The sequence below is a fragment of the Zosterops lateralis genome (assembly GCF_965231275.1).
Source record: "Zosterops lateralis genome assembly, chromosome: 17".
In the NCBI taxonomy this organism is placed as follows: domain Eukaryota; kingdom Metazoa; phylum Chordata; class Aves; order Passeriformes; family Zosteropidae; genus Zosterops; species Zosterops lateralis.
Window position 1 is genome coordinate 538,497 of NC_139777.1, and position 24,010 is coordinate 562,506.

Here is a 24,010-nt window from a genome sequence, read left to right on the forward strand (position 1 = left end):
TAATTTGGAATAATTAAAAACTCCATTATCATAGCATTTGAGCTCCTGGCAAACACTTATGTCATTGTTAAAAGGATTAATTACCATGTGGAATCTGTTTTTTAGCATATGTTTTATCAGCATGAATAATTGTCCGGTTCGGAGGACGCACAGAACATCTTCTGCAATAACCCCGTTCAGCAAAGGCAGCAGAACACTTCAGCAGTGTTACATCAAAGATTAGAGTCGGTGAGATCAGGAGGTGATCAGCAGAATAATTACTTTTAAAAGGCCTTTACATTTCCTACATCTAAACTCGGGTCAGCTGTGAACAAACTCAGCCAGTGTGACACAGGTAAGTGTACAAAATAAAAGGCAGCAGGCACAAAGTGGAGATGCAGATGAGGAGCGGGATAAAGGAGTACAGCCTTCCACAGTCCGGGCATGTCCTTTCCTACAAACTCCCAGGCCTTTAAGACAAGGCTGTAGTGCTAAAAAAATAACCAGATCACACCTTCTCTCATGACAGTGTCCCACAATGGAGTTATATATAACTCTATATATATAATATATAATATATATTATATATATAATATATAATATATATAATATTATATATAATATATTATATATTATATATTATGTATTTTACATTTTATATATATATATAATATTATATATAATATATATATATATATTTTATATATATATTGTCCCCTCGTGGGGATCCCTCGTAGAGGGGAATTCCCTGGTGTCACCTGTGTCACCTGTGGTACCTGTGGCACCGGAGCTGTCCCGCACCGAGAGTTCTCCGCTGACACCCCCCGCACACATCCCCGGACTCCCGGAGCCCTTCGGCCGGGAGGACTCCGGACACCTGGGGCAGTGTCACCTGGGGCAGTGTCACCTGGGGCAGTGTCACCTGGGGCAGTGTCACCTGGGGCAGTGACACAGGGGCGGCCCCGGGCTCTGGATGTGTCCGGCCCATTCCGCTGGACTCCGGCCGTGTCCCCGCCGGCCGCCCGCCCGCTGTGCCCGGCTCCTGCTCTCCGGGACCGGTTCCTGTCCTCTGTGCCCGTTCCGCCGTGTCCGCTCCCTGCCCGCCGTGCCCGCTCCTCGGTGCCCGATCCCTGTTCCCCGCTCCCCGGTGCCCACTGTGCCCGCTCCCCAGTGCCACATTCCCCGTTCCCGCTCCCCCGTTCCCCGTTCCCGCTCCCCGTTCCTCGCCCTCGGTGCCCGTTCCCGCTGTGCCCGTTCCCCATTCCCCGTTCCCCTCTCCCCGTGCCCATTCCCGCTCCCGTCTCCCCGTTCCCCGCCCTGGGTGCCCGTTCCCATTCCCCGTCCCCGCCCGTCCCCGGTGCTGTGGGCGGTCCCGGCCGGCCGGGCCTGCGCTCTGTGCCGCGGCGGTGGCGGGGCCGGGCCCGGGGCTGTGGCGGTGCCGGAGCGGCGGGCGGGCCCCGGGGACAGCGCGGAGGGCGGCGGGGCCGCTCCGGGGCGGCCGCGGGGATGAAGGACCGGCTGGCGGACCTGGCGGAGGTGCGGGGCCCGGGGGAGCGGGAAACGGGGAGCGGGGAACGGGGAGCGGGGAGCGGGAGCGGTGCCCGGGGCCGGGAGGGGCCGTTCCCGCGGGGATCCCCCGGAGTTCCCACCCTCGGCCCTTTCTGTGGCGCTCCGCCGCTCCCGGGCCTCTCCGGGCGGCTGGATTCCACTGAATTCCCCCCCGAATTCCACTGAATTCCACTGAATCCCCCCGATTTCCCCCAATTCCCCCGAGTTCCCCCGGTGTTTCGGTGCCGGAGCGGCCCGGGCCGGGCCGGGGGGTGTGTGGGCCCGGGCCGGGGGGTCTGTGGGCCGGGCCGGGGGGTGTGTGGGCCGGGCCGGGGGGTCTGTGGGCCCTGGGCCGGGGGGTCTGTGGGCCCGGGCCGCTCTCGGGGCGGCAGGAAAGCTCTGCCGGCTGCATTTTCCGCCTGTTTACAAAATGGTAGCTGCCTCTGTTTACGGGCTCCTTTCCTTTCCCCGCTTCGTGCTCTGGAAACAGTGTCCTAAAAAAGAATCGGGAGGGTTTGGGGAGAGGCACCGTCGGGCTGTCTGCAACAGGATATGGCTGGGGTGAAATAAAAGGATATTTCAGGGTTTTTTGTTTTGGGATTGCTTTTTTTATTTCCTGAAAAGGAATGGAAATGGAGAGGACACAGGAGTTCCTGTGGTAGCTCCAGTACTCCGTGTATCTGTAGCAGTTGGGCTGTGCTGAGCTGCAGTCAGATCTGGGGCTCTTCCATCTCCTGGATCATAAAATACATTTTGGAAGCTCCAGCTCCAGTGATGGGATTACCAGCCTCTTTGTCTTCCTCTCTGGAAGGATGAATTGGCAATCGGGAAAGTTTCAGGATTATTAAATTACAGTTTCTCTCCCAGGAATGATGTTTTGGAGTCACGCCAGAAAAGCAGTGTCATTTCTCTCAGGTACATTTATTCCCTTTCCCTGTTTCTGAGCGTGTCCAGGTTGTGGGAACTGGACTGAAATCTGGCACACGGTTCCCACGGAGAGGAAACAACCAATAGTGATCCACATTGGCTTTATATTTATAATTCTGTACCTGTGGACTTAATCCTGTTCATGTTTCTGTAAACGACAGAAACCGATTCCACACCCTGACACACCCCCCATTGACAGGGGTGAAAGTGTTTAATGCAGCTGTACAGAGGCTTTTCTGGGCCAGCTTTGGGGTTTGACTTCTGAAAACATCACTGCACTGGGCTGCTTTTGAAATATGAATCATATTTCATATGTTTAATATTTCATACATCATATGTATGTGAAGTGCTTCATATGTTCATCAAGGTCATTTGCACTGCCTGTAGAATTAATAAATAGCTTAGAGACTTAAACATTTTCTTCTAGTGAAGAAAATATTTAAACATTAAGTTACTGAAGATTTAGTCTGTGTTTCATCACAATTGTAAGTGTGTAGTTGACCTGAAGTTTTGTAAAGTTGCATGTCCAAGGGAGATGGATATTCCCATTTCCACGGGCACCTCATTGTAGTAGCAGCTTCCATCTTACATCTGTATCTGAAATCTCAAAAATATAATGATTTTGTGAAGTGGTTTTCCTTTTGAACAGAGATGCTTGACACATGGATAAAGAGGAATAGTGAGTCTGAAGGAATAATGTGTTAACCCCTGTTTGCCTATTTTCTGAAGTGTTTGGGTTATTAATGTAGTTTCATTGTATTTCATTTGGCTAAATCACTGGGAGTAGAACACAGACATTGTGGTTTTCAAGCAGGCCTAGGCCTGCAAAGTCTTCAGAAATAACAATACCTCTCCTCTTTCCCTTACCATGAGGGTTTTGTGGTGTTCCTTTGGTCAGAGCTCACCTGTCAGTTCCCTCAGAGCTGCTGAGGGACACCAGGGGTTGGAAAGGTCCCACCTGCAGTAACCTGTTCTATCTGAGGACACTGCTGCCTTCAGCAGAAATGCTTATTTCCCCTGTCCTCGTTTGTGTGCTCCTGGATTTTACTGGGCAGCAAGCAAAATAATCTGTCATTAGTTTTTCCTAGATCGTTATGAAGAAGGAGGAGAAATGCTGCCTTATCGATCAATGTTTGTGGTTCATTAACATCTCATTAACATAATATTAACATAACTGTCAGATATTTCTGTTAATACACCGTGTTTAGGCCGTTAAACAGTTGCTGGAGAAAGAAGTGGTTGGTGACATGCAGATTATTTGGCCTTCAGATAATGCTGCTGCTTCCTCTTGTTTTCTTGGCTTGAAGAAGTTTTGTGAACTATGTGTTTTTTCAGAAGACAGCAAGCATAATTGCATTTGTTCAACTTCAGGGGGGTGTTTTAATGTAATTTCTAAGTTACTCTCAGCAGGCCCAAATGAACTTCTTTAAGCTGTTTGGATTGTCCTTTAATACAATTAATGGGACAATTGAGCAAATCCCAGACCAGTTTTTGTTATTTTGAGCACAAATCAGTGTAAGATGAAAAGGTTTTCTGATCCAATACACTGTTTCCAGCAGTGGTTTGTAGTAGGTGTTTAGGAAAGAAGAAAATGAGTAGTAAATAGCTATGATTGTAAAATGTGCTCACAGCCTTCAGTGATTTGGTGTTCTCAGGTATCCAAGTCCATCTAAAATGGCTCTAAAAGAGCTGTACAGTCCATGTTCAGGTGTTCAGATGAGCACATTCAGCTAACTCCAGGTATTACAAACAGATGTCCTTTTGAAAGGTCTGCTAATAGAAGTTATTCATAATTTGTTTTTGTTGTTCAGTCGTTTCAGAACAGGGTTAGGTGTAAAGCTCTGCTCCAGCAGAGAGCTGCTTTGGATCTCAGGTTTGGGGTGCATTGTCCACATGGCTCCAGAATTTCCCCCTTGGGCCATGCTGAGGTGGATGCAGACCTGTCTACTGGAATCTGTTTTTCATGTTTGGTTGGTGAATAATTCAAAACTCTTGATTTTTGTATTTCTTTACTCATGAGTGTTAATGAAGATCTGTTACACATAATCTCTGACAAAGGAGTGGTACATAGCAATCTGTAAGTTCATATTTGACTGCAGCTTTTTAAAGCAAGGAGCTGTAACTTGGACAGAACTGCACTGATTTGTTTCTCAGCTGTTTCTTGGACAGTCAAACTGTTCAGGAGCAGGTGGAAAACCACCAAGGCACAGGGGTTAAGATTGTCAGAGTTGGGTGGTACGGAAACCAGCACTGAGTGAGGCTTTGCAGCAGGAGGAAAACACTGATGTTGTTTTTCCCTGAGTCAGCCTGTGACGTGAGCCTTCCTCCAGCCCTGGAGCTGCTGAGGATGGGCCCTGTGCCTGTGGGCATGGCAGTGAGGGGATTTATTGCACCAGGATCCATCTGCTGTGCACAGCGTTAATGATTGACCTGCCCGGGCTGCCCCAGCCCTCCTGGGCCTCGGCAGGCCCTGCTGGGCTGCGCGGGGCTCTGGGCACGGCAGTGCTGTCAGCAGAACGCTCTGTCAGTGCTCCTTGGGGCTGGGCCCCGGGGAATGGTCAGTGGGATCCCTGCAGCCTGCCAGAGCAGCACACGTGCTCCGCGCTGACACACAGCCAACCTTCACGGGATTTCAAGGGCAAGGCCTGGTCACGGTTTTCAGTCAAAAGCTGTTTCCAGTTTCAAAGGTCAGCAATTGCTGAGATATCTCCAGCCTGACTCAATTCTGCGATTATGTGAGGTAGTGGAAGCGACAGAACTTTCATAAACCATCAGGATAGTCTTTCTTGGAGCTGAGAAATTATATTGGGAGAATATCTGTCGTTTAGCCCTGCTGGCAGTGAGAGCAGCACACGGCTGCTCCCTCACTCACCCTGGTGGGATGGGGCAGAATTCCAGGAGTGAGAAAACTCATGGATTGGGAATAAAGCCAGTTTAACTGGCAAAGTAAAAGCTGCACTCAAGCAAATAAAAAAAAATGGAATTCCGTTGTATTTCCAATGGGCAGGCAGGGGTCAGGCATTCCCAGAAAAGCAGAGCTCTGTCACACGTAACAGTGACTGGGGAAGGCAAAATGCCCTCACAGTAAAGGTGCCTCCCCTTCCTTCTTCCTTCAGCTTCATACCCTGAGCATAATTCCATGTGGTCTGCAGTGTCCCTTGTGTCACATAATCCCATGTGGTCTGCAGTGTCCCTTGTGTCACATAATCCCATGTGGTCTGCAATGTCCCTCGTGTCACATAATTCCATGTGGTCTGCAATGTCCCTCGTGTCACCTGGGGACAGCTGTCCCATCTGTGCCCCCCAGTCCCCTTGGAGGGCAGCAGAAAAGGCCCCAAGTGAAACATCCCTGTGTCATCAGCATCCCAGACACAGCCCGTGCCAGCTGCTGTGAGGAGAGTTAATTCTGTCCCAGCCAAAGCAGCACAAGCTCCTGACAGGGCTGGATGGATTTTATAGGTCTCTGAACGTTTATGGAGCTGTAAGTCCCAGAGTTTGGGTCCCAAGGTCAAGGTATGAGCTGCAAACAGACTTTATTAGATTGCTCTGGGCATTGACGTGAAACTTTTTATCAGCTTTTTGTGATACTGCTTGTGCTGGGGAGGTGAAGTCCAGGGAGAGCAGAATGTTTCTGCTAAACTCTGATAAAAGGGAGGTCTTGGTCAGTTGTGTGCTCCTCAGAAGAGGCACAAAAGCACATCAGTGGAGGAGAGGCAGCAGATGAGCTGTAGTTTAGGGACGAGGTGATTTAAGAATGCAGAGACCAGAGGTTGACAAAGTTCTCAGGTGTCTCAAGTGCTGATGACTGAGGTAGGCTGTCCATAAATCCTTCAGCAGATTGTAGGGAGTGAATGGATCTGTCAGTGGTGTCTCTGCAGCCAAGCAGGAGAGTGAAATACGCTGTGGGCTGGGGAGTCATGATCAGCTGCCTCCCAGCTGAGCATCTCCATCCCATTTCTGAGTCACAGCTCTGCCTTTCATTCATTTGGGAGTCACTCACATGTTACATGGTTTACTAAGATCTGATCAAAATAAAAGCTGACATTCTGAATCTCTTAGTAGGTGGTATTTTCATTATTTTTAGTTGAAATAACTAAATACAGGATGCAGTTATGAACAAGCAGAAAAGCTATTCTTTACTCAGCAAATATAAATGTTCTTTTGCATAGATAATGAAATTAAATGTCTTTAAAATGTAGCTCCTTCTTAAATAGTAACTTAGAGCTTGTGTCTTAGTAGCAGTGCAGTTTTGGAATGGTGAAGTCTTGGGTGACTTCCTTGGGGCACAGACTTCCTCCCTCATTTGTGTTCAGCAGGACTGTTAATTGATGGCAATCTGGGAGGACAGATAATTGGAGTTGTAGTGTTATAAAAATGAGTAACTTACTGAGTCCTCAGTGACACCCAGCCCTGGGTGGTTGGTCCAGGAGGGCAGGGACATCTTCCCTCCTGAATTTCTCTTGGGGCATCTTTGTTTCCTCTGAGCACAAATCCCAAGGAGCTGCCCCAGGGCTTTGTGCATTCCCTGACTCTGCAGGAGAGCAACTGGCACCAAGGCTGGAACTTCTCCCTGAAGGCTTGGGCTGGATCTTAATTGACAGTCATTTCTTTATAAGATAATAGCAGTGTTTGACACTGGATTGAACTGCAGAATTGGCGTGCAAACAATGCATATCTCACCTAATTTAATAAAAGCGGAACCAAACTTCTTGGGTAATGGGATCAGAGGTTAGGGCAGAAAGTGGGTGTTAGGGGATCAGACCTTGTCAGGAAAAAAAAGGTGTCTTGGAATGAAAATCCCTTCATGACAATTGTTTTGTAGTTTGTTTTTTTTCTAACAGATAACCTGTTGACTGTGTGTTAAGGGTAATATTTTGTTACACTTTTGACTCAATGCACTTCAAACAGTCCCTGCTCCGTGGAGGGAATTAAAGAGGAAAAGCTTGAGCTCTTTGCCCTGATATGATCATGTTCATTGTGATAAGAATTGAGGATCCATGGCTGGCTGGGGCTGGGGCGTGTGCCCGGGGTGTGGCAGAGCCTCGGGGCTTTATCAGCTCTGTCACGTATTTCTGCTTGAGGAGAGGCCAGTTGGGGCTGCCCTGGGGAGGGATGGCGGCCCTGGAGGGCAGCAGGGGACGGGGTTTGTGCTGGCCCTGTTACATCCCCAGCACCTCTGTGTCATTTCACTCCTCTGTATTGTCACTCGACTCTCTGTGGCCTCTCTGCTCGTTTGTTTTTAGATCACAGTCCTGGGGAAAGGGAAACTCCTTTGGCCCTGCAGAGTGCAGATGGAAATGTATGTGCTGTGGTGATGTGACAGGAGCTGTGGCCTCTTCATGACACAGTCCTGGGGTGCATTTCACACATCTGTGTTTGTTGTCTTTGCAGTATAAAGGAAATGAAGATGGGGAGACAGTTATCATCGAGAAAGACCATTTTATGGATGACTTCTTCCAGCAGGTAAGGTCCCAGTTTTCACCATGGATTAAAGATGTTTTCTCTCTGTGTCTTTTAATTTCAGTACTGAGGTTTAACAATTCATCTCCACATCCTCCCCAGTATGGTTTGTAACTATGTGCCAAAACAAATGTTGGTAAAGCTTTATTTATTTATTTCAGGGTATTTTCTGTATTTATTGCAGAGAAATGTTTTTTATTCCCTGTCAACAAGAATTTGCTAATCAAATTTTAAAAGAGTTGTTTATCAGGAATATCAGCACTTAAGTTTTTGGCCATTCAGAATATATGTGCTGTTAACAATACAGGGTTTAGTTAAAAAATAATTACAGACTGTTTAAATGTTGACATTTCTGCTGGGATTCTCTGCTACTTACAGATGAAAGAGTTTGGATTTTATTAACAGGTTTTTTTTTTTTCTTTTCAAAAAATGTTGGCCCTAAATTATTCTAATGTCTTCTTTGCCATATTCCTCTCCCTCTAGGTTGAGGAAATCAGAAATAATATAGCAAAAATAGCACAAAATGTGGAAGAAGTGAAGAAGCAGCACAGCATTATCCTGTCAGCACCAAATCCTGAAGGAAGTGAGTAATAATTTTTAAGATGTCACATAAGTGTGGCTAGATATTATGAAATATTGTTTGTTTGTTTTAGCTGTCCATAGGAATAGAACTTCAGGTGTTCAGAATGCAAAATGTAAACTAAGTAAATAGTTTCATTTTTAATATTGAATTAGTACTTCCATTTGTTTATTTTGACCTTTATTGAGTCTCATTTGTAAAAAACCTGTGTTCAGAATGTTTCTTGTGTCATCCAAACCTTTCCTAGACCAAAACTCAGTTTAATATGGGTTTTTTTCTTCAGAAACAGAGAAGTTACTTCCGTTCCTTCTAATGTGTGAAAATGTTGAAGTTGTCACTGAAGCTTGTACTGTCAGCTCTTTGTTCCTCAGCAGGGCCAGAGCCCTGTGTGCCACCAGGGCCAGCTGCTGCTGCAGAGCTTCAGTTCCATGTGCAGCCCCGTTTTCAGAGGCTTTAACCCCAAAACTGGAAGTGGAGTTGTATTTTCCCAGCAGAGAACTGGGAGGTTCAGGGAACTTGCCCAGAGCTGTGGGACCCTCCCTGTTCCCAGCCCTTGGTGGCTCCAGGCACGTCTGTGCAGGGCAGGGCTCACAGAAAAGGGAAGAAAAGATGCTGAGAGAGTCTTTGTTTGGATGTTGCAACGCTGCCTTAACATTTCTCTTCGTGGAAAATGACCTTGGGCTGTTATTTTGTGCTGCCCCCTTGTTTTCCTTGGTGTGTGTTTGTGTCCCTGCAGCTGATTCTGCAGGGCTCTCTCAGGGGGTCTCAGGTTTAGTCAGGGCTCATCTGAGTGTTTAAATGGCAGTGAGCAGTGAGTGTTTTTGTGTGTGGTTTTCTGTGTGTTTTTGTGTGTGTTTGTGCGTGTGTGTCTTTGTGTGCGTGTGTGTTTGTGTGTGTGTGTGTGTTTGTGTGTGTGTGTGTGTGTTTGTGTGTGTGTGTGTTTTTGTGTGTGTTTTTCTGTGTGTTTTTGTGTGTTTTTGTGTGTGTGGTCCCTCAGTGAGCCCTGGGATGCAGCAAAGCTCTCCATGGATGCTCTGGGTGGGATCCCTCAGGATGTCTGAGTGTTACAGCAGTGCACACATGGTGCACACACAACTCAGAGAAAAAGGGGAGATAAATCTGTATTTTCACCTGGACTTACAACTCAGCACCATTTAACTCTTGACTAGCAAATTGATATTACCCTTAAACAGGTTTGACCTTAAATGGGTTAAAAAAACTGTTTATCACCTGGTTTAGTTGAAGATTTGACAAAAATAACTTTTCCCAGGTGTAAGCCTGTCATGAGAAGCAAGAACCTGATGGTTGCTGTTATAAAAATAGTATTTAAGGTACTTAGGAGGAGAATAAACTTCAGCTCTGCATAGTTGTACTGAATAAAATTCTGAGGTTGCAAGGTAGATTTGTAAACTCTTGCTGACTTGCTGTTATCAATCATTAACAGTTCAAAAAAATATTTTTTTTAAAAGGAACAAAGGAAGAACTTGAAGAACTAAATGAGGAGATAAAGAAGATTGCTAATAAAATCCGGGCCAGGCTAAAGGGTGAGTTGTGAGGACAAATAAAACTCCTCGCTTTCAGAAATAACCTAGAAAATGACAGTGCAAAGTGATCCCTCCACATAGAAATGTTTCTACAACTGAAGTACTTTTTTGGGGGATGATATTTTGGAAGAAGATTAACTTTAACTGCAAAATGACACCTTTTAATTTTTTTCCAGTGTAATAGACAGTAGTGGGACTCTGTTAGGAGTGTGATTAAAGCAGTTACTGTGTTCAAAGATCTCTGCCAATTATCAAAATAATTTTAAATTTTTACTTATATATCACTGCCACCCCTCTGCCCTGAAATGTTACAGGTCTCTGGGGAACTTGTAACAACAATATTTACAAAGTAATCGAGCAGTTAAATGCCTGCCATTGACTCAGCACTCCTGTCTCGTCCTCAGCTATTGAGCAGAGCTTTGGTCAGGGTGAAAATGCAAACCGGACGTCAGTGGACCTCAGGATCAGGAAAACACAGGTAGGATCCCTTCAGCCCAGGGCAAATCCGTGATCCTGGTAAAGTGGAGGGGGAGTTTAACTGTTCTGAGCTCATCCCAGAACTCCTGTGGTGCTGCGTGGGGCTGGGAGTGCCACTGGGAGTTGTGCAGACAGAAATGGCCCTTTCTGATGGCACCTCTCTGTCCCTCTCTGTCCCTCTCTGTCCCTCTCTGTCCCTCTCTGTCCCTCTCTGTCCCTTCTCTGTCCCATATTCCTGTCTGTCCCCTCTGTCTCCATGTCTCCCTGTCTGTCTCCTTGGTCCCATGTCCTCCTGTGTGTCCCCTCTCTGTCCCTGTCTGTCCCTGTCTGTCCCCTCTGCCCCCATGTCCCCCTGTGTGTCCCCTTGTGTCCCCTGTGTGTCCCATGTCCCTGTGTGTGTCCCCTGTGTGTCCCCATGTCTCCTTGTGTCCCCATGGCCTCTGTGTGTCCCATGTCCCCCTGTGTCCCCCTGTTTGTCCCCTCTGTCCTATATCCCCCTGTGTGTCCCCTTGTGTCCCCTGTGTCCCCCTGTGTATCCCCTCTGTCCCCATGTCCCCCTGTCTGTCCCCTGTCCCCCTGTGTATCCCCTCTGTCCCCATGTCCCCCTGTCTGTCCCCTGTCCCCCTTTGTGTCCCCTGTGTGTCCCCTCTGTCCCCATGTCTCCCTGTCTGTCCCCTGTCCCTCTGTGTGTCCCCATGTCCCCCTGTGTCCCCTGTGTGTCCCCTCTGTCCCCATGTCCCCCTGTCTGTCCATGTCTCCCTGTGTGTCCCCCGTGTCCCCGCAGCACTCGGTGCTGGCGCACAAGTTTGTGGAGGTGATGACGGAGTACAACGAGACGCAGACGCTGTTCCGGGAGCGCAGCAAGGGCCGCATCCAGAGGCAGCTGGAGATCAGTGAGTGCCCCGGGCCCTGGGGTGACACACACCAGTCACTGTCACTGCCTCCCTTGTCTCCTGGCCTTCAGTGTGGGACACAGCACCAGAGATCCTGGACAGCATCTCAGAGGCCGTGAGGGAAAGGAAACAACTTCACTGCATGGCACAAACTCCTTGATATTTCTCTTTTTAGGACAGCTGTAGAGAAAAGAGAGAAAACTCAATTATTTCCTTTAGATAGAAAATTATTAAAGGAACTGTCTTTTTCCTTTGCTTCATTTACTTCCAATGTTGCAACTTCAAATGAGGCATCAAGAAAAGCTGCACTCTGAAACAGCAAGTGTTATTAAAAGCCATTCCAAAATTAACATGCCTAACGGGGTAACAGCTCTTTTTATGTGGTCCCATTTTTGTCTACAGGGACACTTGGTAAATTCATCTGGCATAAAATCAGTGCTGCTGTTAGATGGCTTTAATCATTTGTTGACTGACTCACATATTCCACATACTCACATACTTCCAATTCATTATTAGGAGTATTCTCTAATAGTATTCTGACCAGGGTTCTTCATGGTAGCTTTGAATCTACATTTGTCTTCTGGTTATTACTCAATGCTTTCTGGATTTTGTGACATGCAAATTGGCCCTTGGTGGTGGCTGAACACCACAGGGTTTTATCCTGCAAAGTCTCAATGCAGGAATTGTCTTTGAACTGTCATCCTTCTGGATGGCAAAATGTTGTGTTCAATACTGAAAAAGTGGTGCTATGTGAGGTCCTGTTGTTTTTATCCTAGCTGGAAAGACCACCACTGATGAGGAGCTGGAAGAAATGTTAGAGAGTGGCAATCCTTCCATTTTCACCTCTGATGTATGTATTTCTGGGCCAGTTGTGTCTCCTCTGTCCTGCTGCTCCTGCCCTTTAGGGTGTGTTGGCACTCAGGGCTGTCCCTGTGTCTCCCCATTCTCCCCAGATCATTTCAGACTCCCAGATAACCAGGCAGGCCCTGAACGAGATCGAGTCTCGCCACAAGGACATCATGAAGCTGGAGTCCAGCATCAGGGAGCTGCACGAGATGTTCATGGACATGGCCATGTTTGTGGAGACCCAGGTGAGGGAGTCACTTCAGACACATCCCTGGGCTGGGGGTTGTTTCCTCACACTTGCCCTTTGCAATGTGCACAAGCAGTTGGTTATATTCACATAGTGTAGGTTTAGTGATTCTGGACTGTGATTAGAATATATAGAAATTAATTACTGGAGGTTTTTGTTTTGTTGTGGACAAGCTGAGCATCTCAATGTCCTTGTGCTTTCAGTAACTGACCACAGACTTGCCTTCCAGTCAGTACATTTTACATTTTCTTTAATATAATTAACTGCTATATGCTGGAACATCCTTGTGCATGTTTAAGTAGGAAAAACTCTCTCGTGGAACGTTAATGCCTTGGGGGTTTTGGATTCTCAGCCCCAGTGGAGGAGCAGGTGTGTCAGCAGGGCTGTGTGCCCCTTGCACTGCATGCGGGAGTGCAGTTGTGTGTTCACCAACAGGAGTGTGATGGGCTTGACGAGTGCTTCAAGTCGTCTCTGGGTTCATAATAGACTTTGTCTTGACATGTACATAAACCTGTTCTATTTTTAGTCTGTAAATACCAATTACCAACAAAAGTATTTTTAACTTTGATCTTAAAGTGGTTTGACTTCTGCAGGAAAGTGAGAAGAGCAGTGTTAGAAGAGAAACTGGCCTGAAAAGCAAGTTAGAGAGACTTGCCTGGTTTTTGTAATTGGGTTTTGTTCTAGAAGTCCTTTGTTGCTTTGATATTAAATATACAGCCAAGAGAAATTGGTAGCAGGTTTCTTGTGAATTACACATGAACAGAAGTTACTTGTGCATCACTTTGTAATGCTTTGCTGTTTACTGCTGCTGGTTATTTCTTCTGATGGACAGAGACACAGGTAACTGACTTGCTGTCATTTCTCACCAATCCTCCATTTCATTGCCAGATGTCATTCCTCATAGTTAATTTGGATTTGTCATGCCTTGACATCCCAGTCCCTGAGCTGTGAGGAGCTCACCTGTGTATTTATTTCCTAGACAGCTCTTGGAGCTCGTGTGGCAATAGTCAATATCCTTGGGACGCAGCAGGGATTGCTGATCCTGGGTGTGTCCCTCAGCCTTGGCTGCTGAAACATCCCTCCCACACAGGGGATGTTTGCGGGTGCTCAGTCCCTGTTCCTGCACAAGGGAGAAATAATTCACCTGCCCTGCTCATGGGCATCCCCTGTGTGGTGAGAGCTGGGAGCCCTCGCTTCTCATCCCCTTTCTCCTCTACATACCAAAAATGCCACCCCCAGTACATGCACCTCTGGCTTGTGAAAGTGATTCTTGGTGTTCTGGAGCCTTTGGGATCCATGGGACAAAGATCCATGCATTCCACTAATGTGGTTTTCCTTCCCAATTTCCTTCTAAGGGTGAAATGATCAACAACATAGAGAAGAACGTGATGAACGCCACGGATTATGTGGAGCATGCGAAAGAGGAGACAAAAAAGGCAGTTAAATATCAGAGCAAAGCACGCAGGGTATGTTGTCTTTCTGTGATTTTGCTGGCCAATATTTTATTTTAGCACAGGAACATTTTGAATTATTTTGCTGTGGTTAATATTGAAAGTTTATAATACCAATAGAGGACAGAGGTTTCTTGGGCTGTGAGCAGATCAGCAATTCATGCACAGCTGAGGGTGTGTTCACAATTTTCCACTCAGAGCTGCCATTACTGAGTGTAAAAACCCCCAAAAGAAGAATTAATGTATTATTCCAGTGGATAAATTCACATGATTTCTTATCAGCTTTCACAATACCTTAAATTACTCTGATTCTAAATAACCTTAAAAGTTTTTAGCTGTTTATCACAAGTAAACTTACCTGGATTTAAAGCTATAAAATCTATTTGCTAGCAGGAAAAATAAAAGTGCTTTTGCTGAAATAAGCTTATTTTTTTTTAATTCTGCTTGTAATTTTTAGTTTTACAGATAAATTAGGGGGCTCTTCCCTCTGGAAAGGGTGTGGATTGTGCCATGACACTGAATTTGTGCAGGACTTGAGTTCAAAGGAATGTTCCAGCACTTTCCATGGCACTTGTTTTGTTTCAGTGGCTTTCTTCCCATCAGACACCAAATAATATATTCTGATATCAGACTACTGAGCAGTTTATTTTTGCATTCTCATTTCCCCTTTTGCTGTGCTGTGCAGTTCAGCGAGGCTGGTTATGCTGAGCTGGGTTTGAGGGAATAATTCATTTTCTGTAGATTGAGATCTACACAGAGATAACACGCCTGATCCTTTACAAAAGATCTTTTCAGAGGGGTTAAAAGAGCCACTTAATATGTATGTAAATGGTGCCTGTATCATCTCTGATAACTGTGTAGGCATTAATCACATGGATTTACCTGCTTAAAAATGTTAATTCTTACATTTGCAAGATTATACAGATAATTATATTTCAATTTAAGGATACAGGGGGCTTTAATAAAAGCGCTCGTGGATCCAAAAAGTACTTGAAAAATTGAAAATAAATGCAAGTCTTAATGTGCTTAATATTAATCATACCTTGTTTTTTGACAGAAAATGTGGATAATTATCATTGTGTCAGTGGTGTTGATTGCCATAGTAGCTCTAATTATTGGTTTGTCTGTGGGTATTCGGTGATGCTTGGATAACCTCAGCATGCATGGCTTCCTGCCACTGTGGCAGTAAGTAACTAATCAACTAATTTGGCTCTTCTTCTTCTCCTCTGTGTGTTCTTCTGTTCTTCACCCTCACTGTGTGTCCTGGGGAGGGCTGGGTGACGTGGTGGCCCTGCTCCCTGTGCCCCTGGCAGGTCCTGTGTGTGACTGACACTGCAGGGACCCTGCTCCCTGTGCCCCTGGCAGGACCTGTGTGTGCCTGATGTGGGTATTGATGTGCCTGTGACAGGTCCTGTGTGTGCTGTGTGTGACTGATCCTGCAGGGACCCTGCTCCCTGTGCCCCTGGCACGTCCTGTGTGTGCTGTGTCTGCTGTGTGTGGGTATTGATGTGCCTGTGACAGGTCCTGTGTGTGACTGATCCTGGAGTGGCCCTGCTCCCTGTGCCCCTGGCAGGTCCTGTGTGTGACTGATCCTGCAGGGACTTTGCTCCTTGTGCCCCTGGCAGGTCCTGTATGTGCTGTGTGTGCCTAGTGTGGGCTTTGTGGCTGATGGGGATGTTGATATGGCACAGTGACCCTGGCAGGTGCTGTGTGTGACAGTTCCTGGGTGAGTCTGATGTGGATATTGTGGCTGATGTGGGCATTGATGTGGCACAGTGACCCTGACAGGTGCCTGATATGGATATTGCAGTGATCCTGTACCTGTGACAGGTCCTCTGTGTGCTGTGTGTCTGGCTGATGTGGGAATTGATGTGTGCCTGTGACAAGTCCTGTGTGTCCTGTGTGTTCCTGATGTGTGTATTGTGCCTGATGTGGCACAGTGCCCCTGGCAGGTGCTGTGTGTGACAGTTCCTGTGTGTTCCTGCTGTGGATATTGTGGCTGATGGCGATACTGATGTGGCACAGTGCCCCTGGCAGGTCCTGTGTGTGCCTGGTGTGTGTGTTGTGGCTGGTGGGGCTGTGATGTGGCACAGTGACTCTGGCAGGTCCTGTGTGTGTTGTGGCTGATGTGGGAATTGTGGCTGATGTGGCACAGTGACCCTGCAGGGACCTGCCCAGGGCACCCAGAGCAGCCCCTGCCTCCCCCAGCCCCAGGAGGTGGCACAGACAGCCAGGGCTGGCTCCCAGCTCCTGGAATTGCTGTTTTTGTGCTGAGAGTTCACACCAGCAAGCAACATGCAATACTGAGTACACCTGGAACTTTGTCCAGTGAGGGGTTTAAGTGGAGTTTTTAAAAAAGTGGATGTCTGCAGCCATGAAGTTGGCTGTTATGGCTTGGAGAACATCTTCAAGTTTCTTATTTTGAAACTGTTTAATAATGCTGGACTAAATGAAACAGTGGGAGATAACAATGTGTTTAGGACATGAGATTTCTCTCAGTGTTCATGTTTTTGCTGCGGTGAAGTCCCATTTCCTGTCCAGACAATGCTTAGCCAAGCTAAGTAGGCAATGTTAATGTCTCTGAGTGCAGCAGAAATGCAGATTTGAACATGCAGTGTCTTCAGGCTCCACACAGAGCACCAGGAGCAGGTCCCAGTTCAGGCAGCCCATCAGAAATTCACATTTCTGTACTAACACTCTTTTAACATCTCAATTTTGTTTAGGGGGTTGTTCTCACTCTGGTTTGTGGGCAGGGAGCAGAATTCACCTGCAGTCAGAAATATCTGGCCCAGAGTCACACCTCGAGGCATTTACACAGAACCATCTCTCCTTTTTTAACCCTTGCAGCTCCTCTGAGCTCTTACCTGCACTGTGTTTTTACTGACCCTCTGCTGAATTCCACCAAGGGTGCAGATGTAAAGGTCTGAGCAGGCTGCAAATATTTATCCAAGGAGGGTGGCAGTGAGCAGTTACTTAGACTTGACCTACATCTGTTTCTAATGATGTTTACAGAAGTTGGGCAGGAGTAATAACCTTTATTGTGTAAAGGAAAGCAGAGAAATACTGCACAGATGGTTCTATCTGGTGACTATGGTTACATATATGTTAGAAACAGATACAGCAGGAAATCAGAGCAGTGATTGCTCCTTAGAAAGAAAATCCCAGCACTCAGCCGGGGTATTACTGAGGCTCTGAATATATTTAAACAATTCTGTCTCCGACAAAGTATTTCAGTCTTAACTTTTCTTTCTTTTCCCTGCAGAAATTGATGTTCATAATAATATGTGTAACTGTATTGCTTCTGATACTTGGAATTATCCTAGCAACAACCCTGTCCTAGCAAGCACATTCCAAGAGTTACCAACCTTCAGGAACTCCAAAACATCTGCAGCAAAACCAAACCTTTCCCACAGATGTTGCCTTACACTGGCCCACGATGATGACCTGGCACTAATGGTTAAAAACGAGAGAAAAATCACAGTGATGTTTACTGGTATATGAAGATCAGAATGTGTTGGGGTGTGTATGGATTGTACATCAGACACTTGGGAGACTGAAACTTTATTCTGAACTAAGGTAACTTAGGGGTTTTTCACATCTCAGTGTTACAGTTGAAATAGGGAGTTGAGAGACTATTGAGTTTTGCCTGTTTGGCTTTTTTTTCCTATTGCTAACCCGACTCTAATCATGACTTTCAGTACCTTGCCAGTGCTGCCTTTGTTAGCACTCTTGTGAATATTTTTATGAGATGTAGCCTTGTGTTTAAATGTATTAATTATTTAGTCACCTTAACATATTTAAACTTCATGCTTTTTCTCCAACAAGTGCTAAAATATTTTATCCTGAAAAGACTATTCATTTAACTGCCTAGTGCATTACACTTGAAAGGAAAAAAGAAAAAAAAGCTTTTTTTTTACACTTGCCAGGTTTTTTTATTTTTTCTTTCAAGGTTAACTGCTTTAAATACTTCCTTCATGGTTAATAAAAAGTTAGCTACAACATTTCTGGTAAAAAGCTCTGAAACGCTGAATTTGCACTTGAGCAGGTGATTCCCCAGGTAATTCTGGTGCAAAGGAGACTGATGGATCAGTTTAGCCTTGTTGCTCATCTGAACATGACAGAAACGACTTTATAAAGCCAAATCAAGTTTTCTTGTTCTGGAGTTTGCTAACGTTGATGTGTGAGTACGGCACACGGGGACGAGCTCCCCCAGGAGAGTCTGAGACTTAACACAAACTAAGACACTGATGTGTTATGTGTGGTGTAACATGTGTGAAGTGTTTTGGTGTCATTAATGCCTGAAAGCTTCAAAGAGCCCAAATGTACCCCAATAACTGCATTTCATGTTACAGGTTATTTTTGTATTTTTTGTGTGTAAAGTATTTGTAACTTGGGTTTGTGACTCCTCGTTGTTCAAGCATATCCATGTAGATATGTAGATATATTTACACTCTCAGAGAAACAGGGGAGAGGATCATTTGTGCCTTTTTAAACACAGTCTAAAACTACACTCATCAATGTTCTCAGATACTCAGCTCTCGTGTTGGCTGCAGTAACTCAGTCCTACAAGTTTGGAGTCCTTAAACTTGGGTTTTGTTGAAAGTGTCTGAGATCAAAGTTACTCAGTAAGTGAGAATTGAGACTTCATCAAATTCAGCAAAGTTTACAATTTCTATTGTATGTATGACTATTCCTGCTTTGCTGTCCAGGTATACTGTGAATATGCTGGAGCTATTCAGATGTCAAACATGTTTAAAAAAGAAAACAAATACCGTTATTATTGTTATTATTATTATTGGTCTCTTTACAAGTCAGCCATAAAGAAGTCGCTTGAAAAATTCGGCTTCAACGATGAACAAATTTCTTTTACCTCTGAGTCCAGGATGCTCACTGGTGTTTGTGAGGAAGTTTACATGCAGAGTAAGGAAGGATTGGTTGCCTTAATGCTCATTCTAGGTAAATGTTTTTTATTCTGTAGTTTTCTAGATTTTTATCAGTAAATATTATTTATACAGATACGCAAATTAGATGGAGGGGAAAAAAAAATCACTCCTGCTGTTTACCAGCTGGTCATGTAAACTGACCCTCAGAATCCTGTCACGTTGAAGTTTCCTCTCTGCAATGCAGTAATCTGCCCATCAAGACCAGAAATTTGAATTGGCTACTCCACAGTTTTTAGTTCTTGTTGAACAGCTGCCTCAGTGAGTTTGTTTTCCAGCAAAACAGACCTTTTCACATGAACCTCTTTGTTTGGTTCATATTGGAGGGGGGTGAATCTCTAACCTATGCACTAATAAACTCATCTAAGCGAGTCTGCTGTGTCTGTTTGTGTCCACGGGGTCACTGTGGGGACATCCCAGAAGTGTTTGAGTGAGGCTGGGGGGTTTTTGCAAACTTACATCAAACGCAGGGGAAGGTCCTGTCTTTCCTTTTTACTGGAAAAGGTGCAGAAATCATTATGACAAAAACAATGGGATATGTTAATTTAAGCTGTGCCCATGGGGGAGTTTTTTGGAGGAATGTTGAGGTAAGAAACCCCAAGGTTTCATTTCTCTCTTCATACAGAAACAATTTGTGACAACTCCTGGAACAGTCTGACAGCAGTGAGGGTTTGAGGTTTGATTAAAGCACTTAGAAAATGCCCAGTTAGTGACTGTCACTGAAAACACAGAATGTGTTACATGGCTGGAGTCTGTGGAGGTTTATACAATTGGTTTCCTGTTCTCAATCAGCATTTCCCCTGCACAGGTTTCGGGGGGTTTCCAGTAGCATTTCCCACCCCCAGGAATTTGGCCATGTTGAAGATGATGTGCATTGTCAGAATGTGACCTGGCAGGTTGAGTTTTTGTGTCCCTGATCCAAACCAGGCTGCTGGGCAGGAGGGCTGCTGACCCTTAAAGCCATGGCTGGGCTCTGCTTTTAATTTATTTTGGGGTTTTAAATTGAGCCAGTGGAAAGCAAAGCCTTTGAGGGCTGGCAGTGGGGCAGACAAAGGCATTTCAGTCAGGGCTCCCTCTCAGCTCTGTGCTCTGAATGCTGCAGATTTCAGAGGGGTGGGAAGGCTCTCAGAAAACACAATTAATTCTAATTGTACAATTCTAATTGTACTCTTCCAGGCCTTCCCTGGGATTTCTGATTTAAGCACAGCTACCAATCCGGACCTGAGTCTGGGGAACAGCTCCGAGACCTGAAGAGTATTTAGTGAGAGCAATTAACATCAACTTAAAGCTTGAGAGAAAATCCCATTGCTGCCAGCTCAGGGCCCAGGGCTCTGCTCTCAGAGCTCTGGGACAGGGAATTTGGGATGGTTTGGGGCAGGTCCCGGGCAAAGTGACACAGGTCCCTGTGTCACTCAGGGGTTTGGGGTACTTTGGGTTGGTTTTTGGTGCAGTTCTGTGTTTCAAATGCTGCTGATTTTTCCTGCTGGGCCCTTTCCCTCTCAGGGCTGGGTAATTGCTGACTTGCTCTGCAGAGTTGCAGTTTTCCCCTTGCTGCTTAATTTCTTTAATGAACTTCTGAAAAAGGCCTTTTAAAACCCCAGGTGGGAAGTGTCAGCCTTCTGCAGTGCTCCAGAGTGACTTGGGACCTGACCAGGGAAATATTTGTCACTTATTTATGCCATTACTTTAATTACTGTCAGTACTGACAGAATGCTGCTTAAAAAAAGATCCTTTTCCAAATGTTCCATTCTCAGCTGTTGGGCCATCTCTTTCTGCCCATTTCTTATCCTGCCCTGGCTTTCCTTTAGTTCAGGCTGTGGTTTAGAGGTGTAATTTCTTTTAACAGTGAACCTGCCCATGGTATCAGCAGTGAAGGGAATGGCAGTGTGTGGTTACTGGAGAGGGACATCATCCCTGCTCAGGATGATCCTGGTTCTCTCCACGCTGCTCCCAGCCAGCTTTAAATGGGTTTTTAAATGTTTTTAAATGTAGCTGCCAGCAAGGGAGCCTGACTGCAGCACAGAGTACGCTGAAGGAGGAAATACATACATTAAAAATCCAAACAAACTGCTCCCAACCATCTGAAAATCAGCAAAAAAAACTCCATTTCAAAACATCCTGGGTTTGAATCAGTTCCTACAAGCTCACATTGCATTCCCAGCTCACACGCCTGCTCTGCTTTTGATTTTCCCTTTTGGCAATTTATTCAGAGGAGAGTTAGTGGGTAGAATCTCAGAGGAGAATAAAAGCCAGTGTTTTGAGAACTAATGAAGTAATTATCTAAAGCATTATTTACAATGATTATTTAGAAGATAATGAGACCCTTTAATTATGTTTGTTCTGCATAGCTAGCCGTTCAATAATTCAGGGTGTTGCCATACAATTTTCTCTGTGTTTGCTTTGCAGGGTTTTTGTTTAGGAAAACGTCACATTTTTGTTCTGTGTGTGCAGCACAAATCTGGGCCCTCCTCTGGCACAAGGAAATCACCTTGTGCTCCCTTGGGCTGGAGCTTTGGGGTTCAGGTTTTTGGAACAAAAGAAACGCTGGGTGAAATGAAGCCTATTAAAGGCTGCTCTGGCTTCATTCCTGCAAAGGCACAGCTGGAGTATTTCCATACTTTCATTACTCCACTGATGTTCCTGTCAGCATTTCTCTCCCTGGAGCTGAAGCTCCACTCGCAGTTTATTTTTATTTTCATTGGGGAGCCATGATGGGGATGTTTCAGATGTGAGGGTTTATTAGAAGAGCTCATTTGTGTGCGTCGTTAACATTTCAGATAAAGATTTCACCGCACCTGTGAAATAAACTAAAATAAAGCTGAAATAAACAATTCTGCTCCAGCCCATGGTCAGCGGTGCCTGAGGAGTCCCCGGGGAGATGCAGCTTTAGTCAGAGTTCCTCCTGCAGCGTGCAAAACAATCACCTAAACCCCCAGTTAAAGTCTGGTGGAGAGTGAACAAGTGGAGATGGTTTTTGAAACAAAGTGTGGCCAACAGGCACAGTGAGGGTGCAGCTTCCTGGGAGCTCCAAAGCCACCACTTTACACTTTACAGCGTCCTCTGGCTGCAAACGTGGAGTGTTTCAGTTTTGCAGGGCTGTGATCACAATCCCAGCACAGAAAGTTGCTCCAGAGCCTGAGGGACTTTGCCCCCAGGTCACTCTGGGTGTCCTGCAAGGCTGAGCTGCAGGTGCAGCTTTTGGGATCCAGCTGCTTTCACTGCAGGGAAGGTGTTTCACTTGGGGAAAGACGTTTATCCCCATAAGAAATAACCCACAATAAAGATTCCAGTTTAATTTCTGTGTCTATCCTGGCTTTCCCTCAGGGCTTGCCTGCTCTGTCTTTATATTCCCCACATCTGCCATCCCCATTTGTGGTGAGCTGGTGTCACTGTCCCGGTGCAAAACCTTCATTGTTAAAAATAATTCCAGCTCCTTTTCGTGTTCCCCACGCTGAAAACCTCCTGAGCTGCCCACCAAGTGCCGCACTGATCCCAAATAAATCAATTTGCATCTGTGGAAGGGCACATTTATCCTACTCCTACAGCACAGAGCTGTTTCTCACCACGGATTTACAGCTCCTCAAGAGTCACCCGTGGCAGGATTTAAAAACAGTTCACCCAAAATTGGGTTCAGACCCACCCCAGGAGCCACAGCGAGTTCCTGCAGGGGGTTTGCAAAGGGCTCAGCAGGACACTGAGAGGGGCTGCAGGGCTGGGGGGCTTGGGGTGATTTTGGGGTGCAGAAATCCTGCCTTGGGGATGATTTTGGGATGCAGAAATCCTGCCCTGGGGGTGATTTTGGGGGTGATTTTGGGGTGCAGAAATCCTGCCCTGAGGGTGATTTTGGGATACAGAAATCCTGCCCTGGGGGTGATTTTGGGGTGCAGAAATCCTGCCCTGGGAGGTGATTTTGGGATACAGAAATCCTGCCCTGAGGGTGATTTTGGGGTGCAGAAATCCTGCCCTGGGAGGTGATTTTGGGGGTGATTTTGGGGTGCAGAAATCCCGTCCCAGGCCTGCAGCTCCCACAGTCCCAGCTCTGAGCTCTGGGCCCTGCCCAGGGCTCCCAGCTGGGCCCTCCTGACTCGGGAACTATTTATAGATGGATTTTGTCACAGTTCCCATTCGTGCAGTTCCCCCTAATGGATCTTTGGGCTTGGTTTTCCTTCCAGTGTGAGGCAAATAAAACCATGGAACAAATCAGCCCTAGGAACAAAATGTAAATGCACAGGACAATAAAATTCAGCAAGTGTTGACACATATAAAATTAAATAAAATTAAATAAATTAAATTAAATTAATAAAATAAAAAAAATAAAATAAAATAAAATAAAATAACAGAAAATAACAGAAATGACTGTAAACTTCAGGTGAGTTTGAAGGAAATAAAGGCCAAATCCCTGTTTCCCTCAATCCAGCTGGTTCACACAGATCTCCCTCCCCTGGTTTTCCCCCCCAACTGGTTCACTGCTCAGGGAGGCGAGTGCTGAGCACAGTGACTCACACCTGTGGGCCAGGATGCTTTTCTTGGGTTCCACTGAACATTCTTTTCATCCTACACAGATATAAATAAGTGCCCCTGTTGACTTCCCTACCATTTATATCAAGATAGTGAATGTGGAATTATTTAAATTGCATTAAAATATCTTTTCTGTGCTTGAAGGGGACAATGTTAATGTTCCATCAACATCTGATATAACCTTGGGAGTTCTGCTCTCACCCCCTGACACACCCACAGTGCCACAGCCCAGGGCAGTGGTGCACAGGAGAAAAATAAAAGAATAAAAAAACAGAAGAAAATAAAATAATAAAAGAAATAAAATAAAAGAAAAAAAACCCAAAATAAAATAAAATATAAGAAATAAAAATTAAAATATTAAATTAAATTTAAAAATGAATCTAAATTAAATTAAATTAAAATTTAAAAATTTAATTTAATTTAAAAATAAAATTAAGTAAAAATAAAATAAATAATACAAAATAAAATATATAAAATAAAATATGTAAAAAAAAAAAAATAAAGGAGGAGGAGATGGAGCTCAGAGGGCTGAGCACAGGCCAGGCTGGGCAGGCACAGGGAGGAGATGGAGCTCAGGGAGGTGCTGGATGGAGCAGCCTC

The 24,010-nt window shown here is 45.5% G+C and overlaps 1 protein-coding gene across 3 annotated transcripts; it reads left to right on the forward strand.

The window, feature by feature from the left end:
• The first annotated feature begins 1,432 nt into the window (after positions 1–1,432).
• On the forward strand, positions 1,433–21,663 carry STX2 (syntaxin 2). Of its 3 annotated transcripts, XM_083873898.1 has the most exons (11): positions 1,433–1,515; positions 7,846–7,917; positions 8,398–8,497; positions 9,964–10,038; positions 10,443–10,516; positions 11,300–11,408; positions 12,185–12,258; positions 12,362–12,499; positions 13,857–13,967; positions 15,010–15,137; positions 17,215–17,341. In XM_083873898.1, exons 1-10 carry the CDS (start codon positions 1,486–1,488, stop codon positions 15,091–15,093), a joined length of 867 nt encoding a protein of 288 aa, XP_083730024.1. In that variant the 5' UTR covers positions 1,433–1,485; the 3' UTR covers positions 15,094–15,137; positions 17,215–17,341. The 3 variants fall into 3 exon arrangements, with proteins under 3 accessions (XP_083730024.1, XP_083730023.1, XP_083730025.1); XM_083873897.1 differs by lacking the exons at positions 15,010–15,137; positions 17,215–17,341 and adding an exon at positions 21,299–21,663; XM_083873899.1 differs by lacking the exon at positions 15,010–15,137 and having other exon boundaries at positions 17,215–17,416.
• Positions 21,664–24,010: the final 2,347 nt, after the last annotated feature.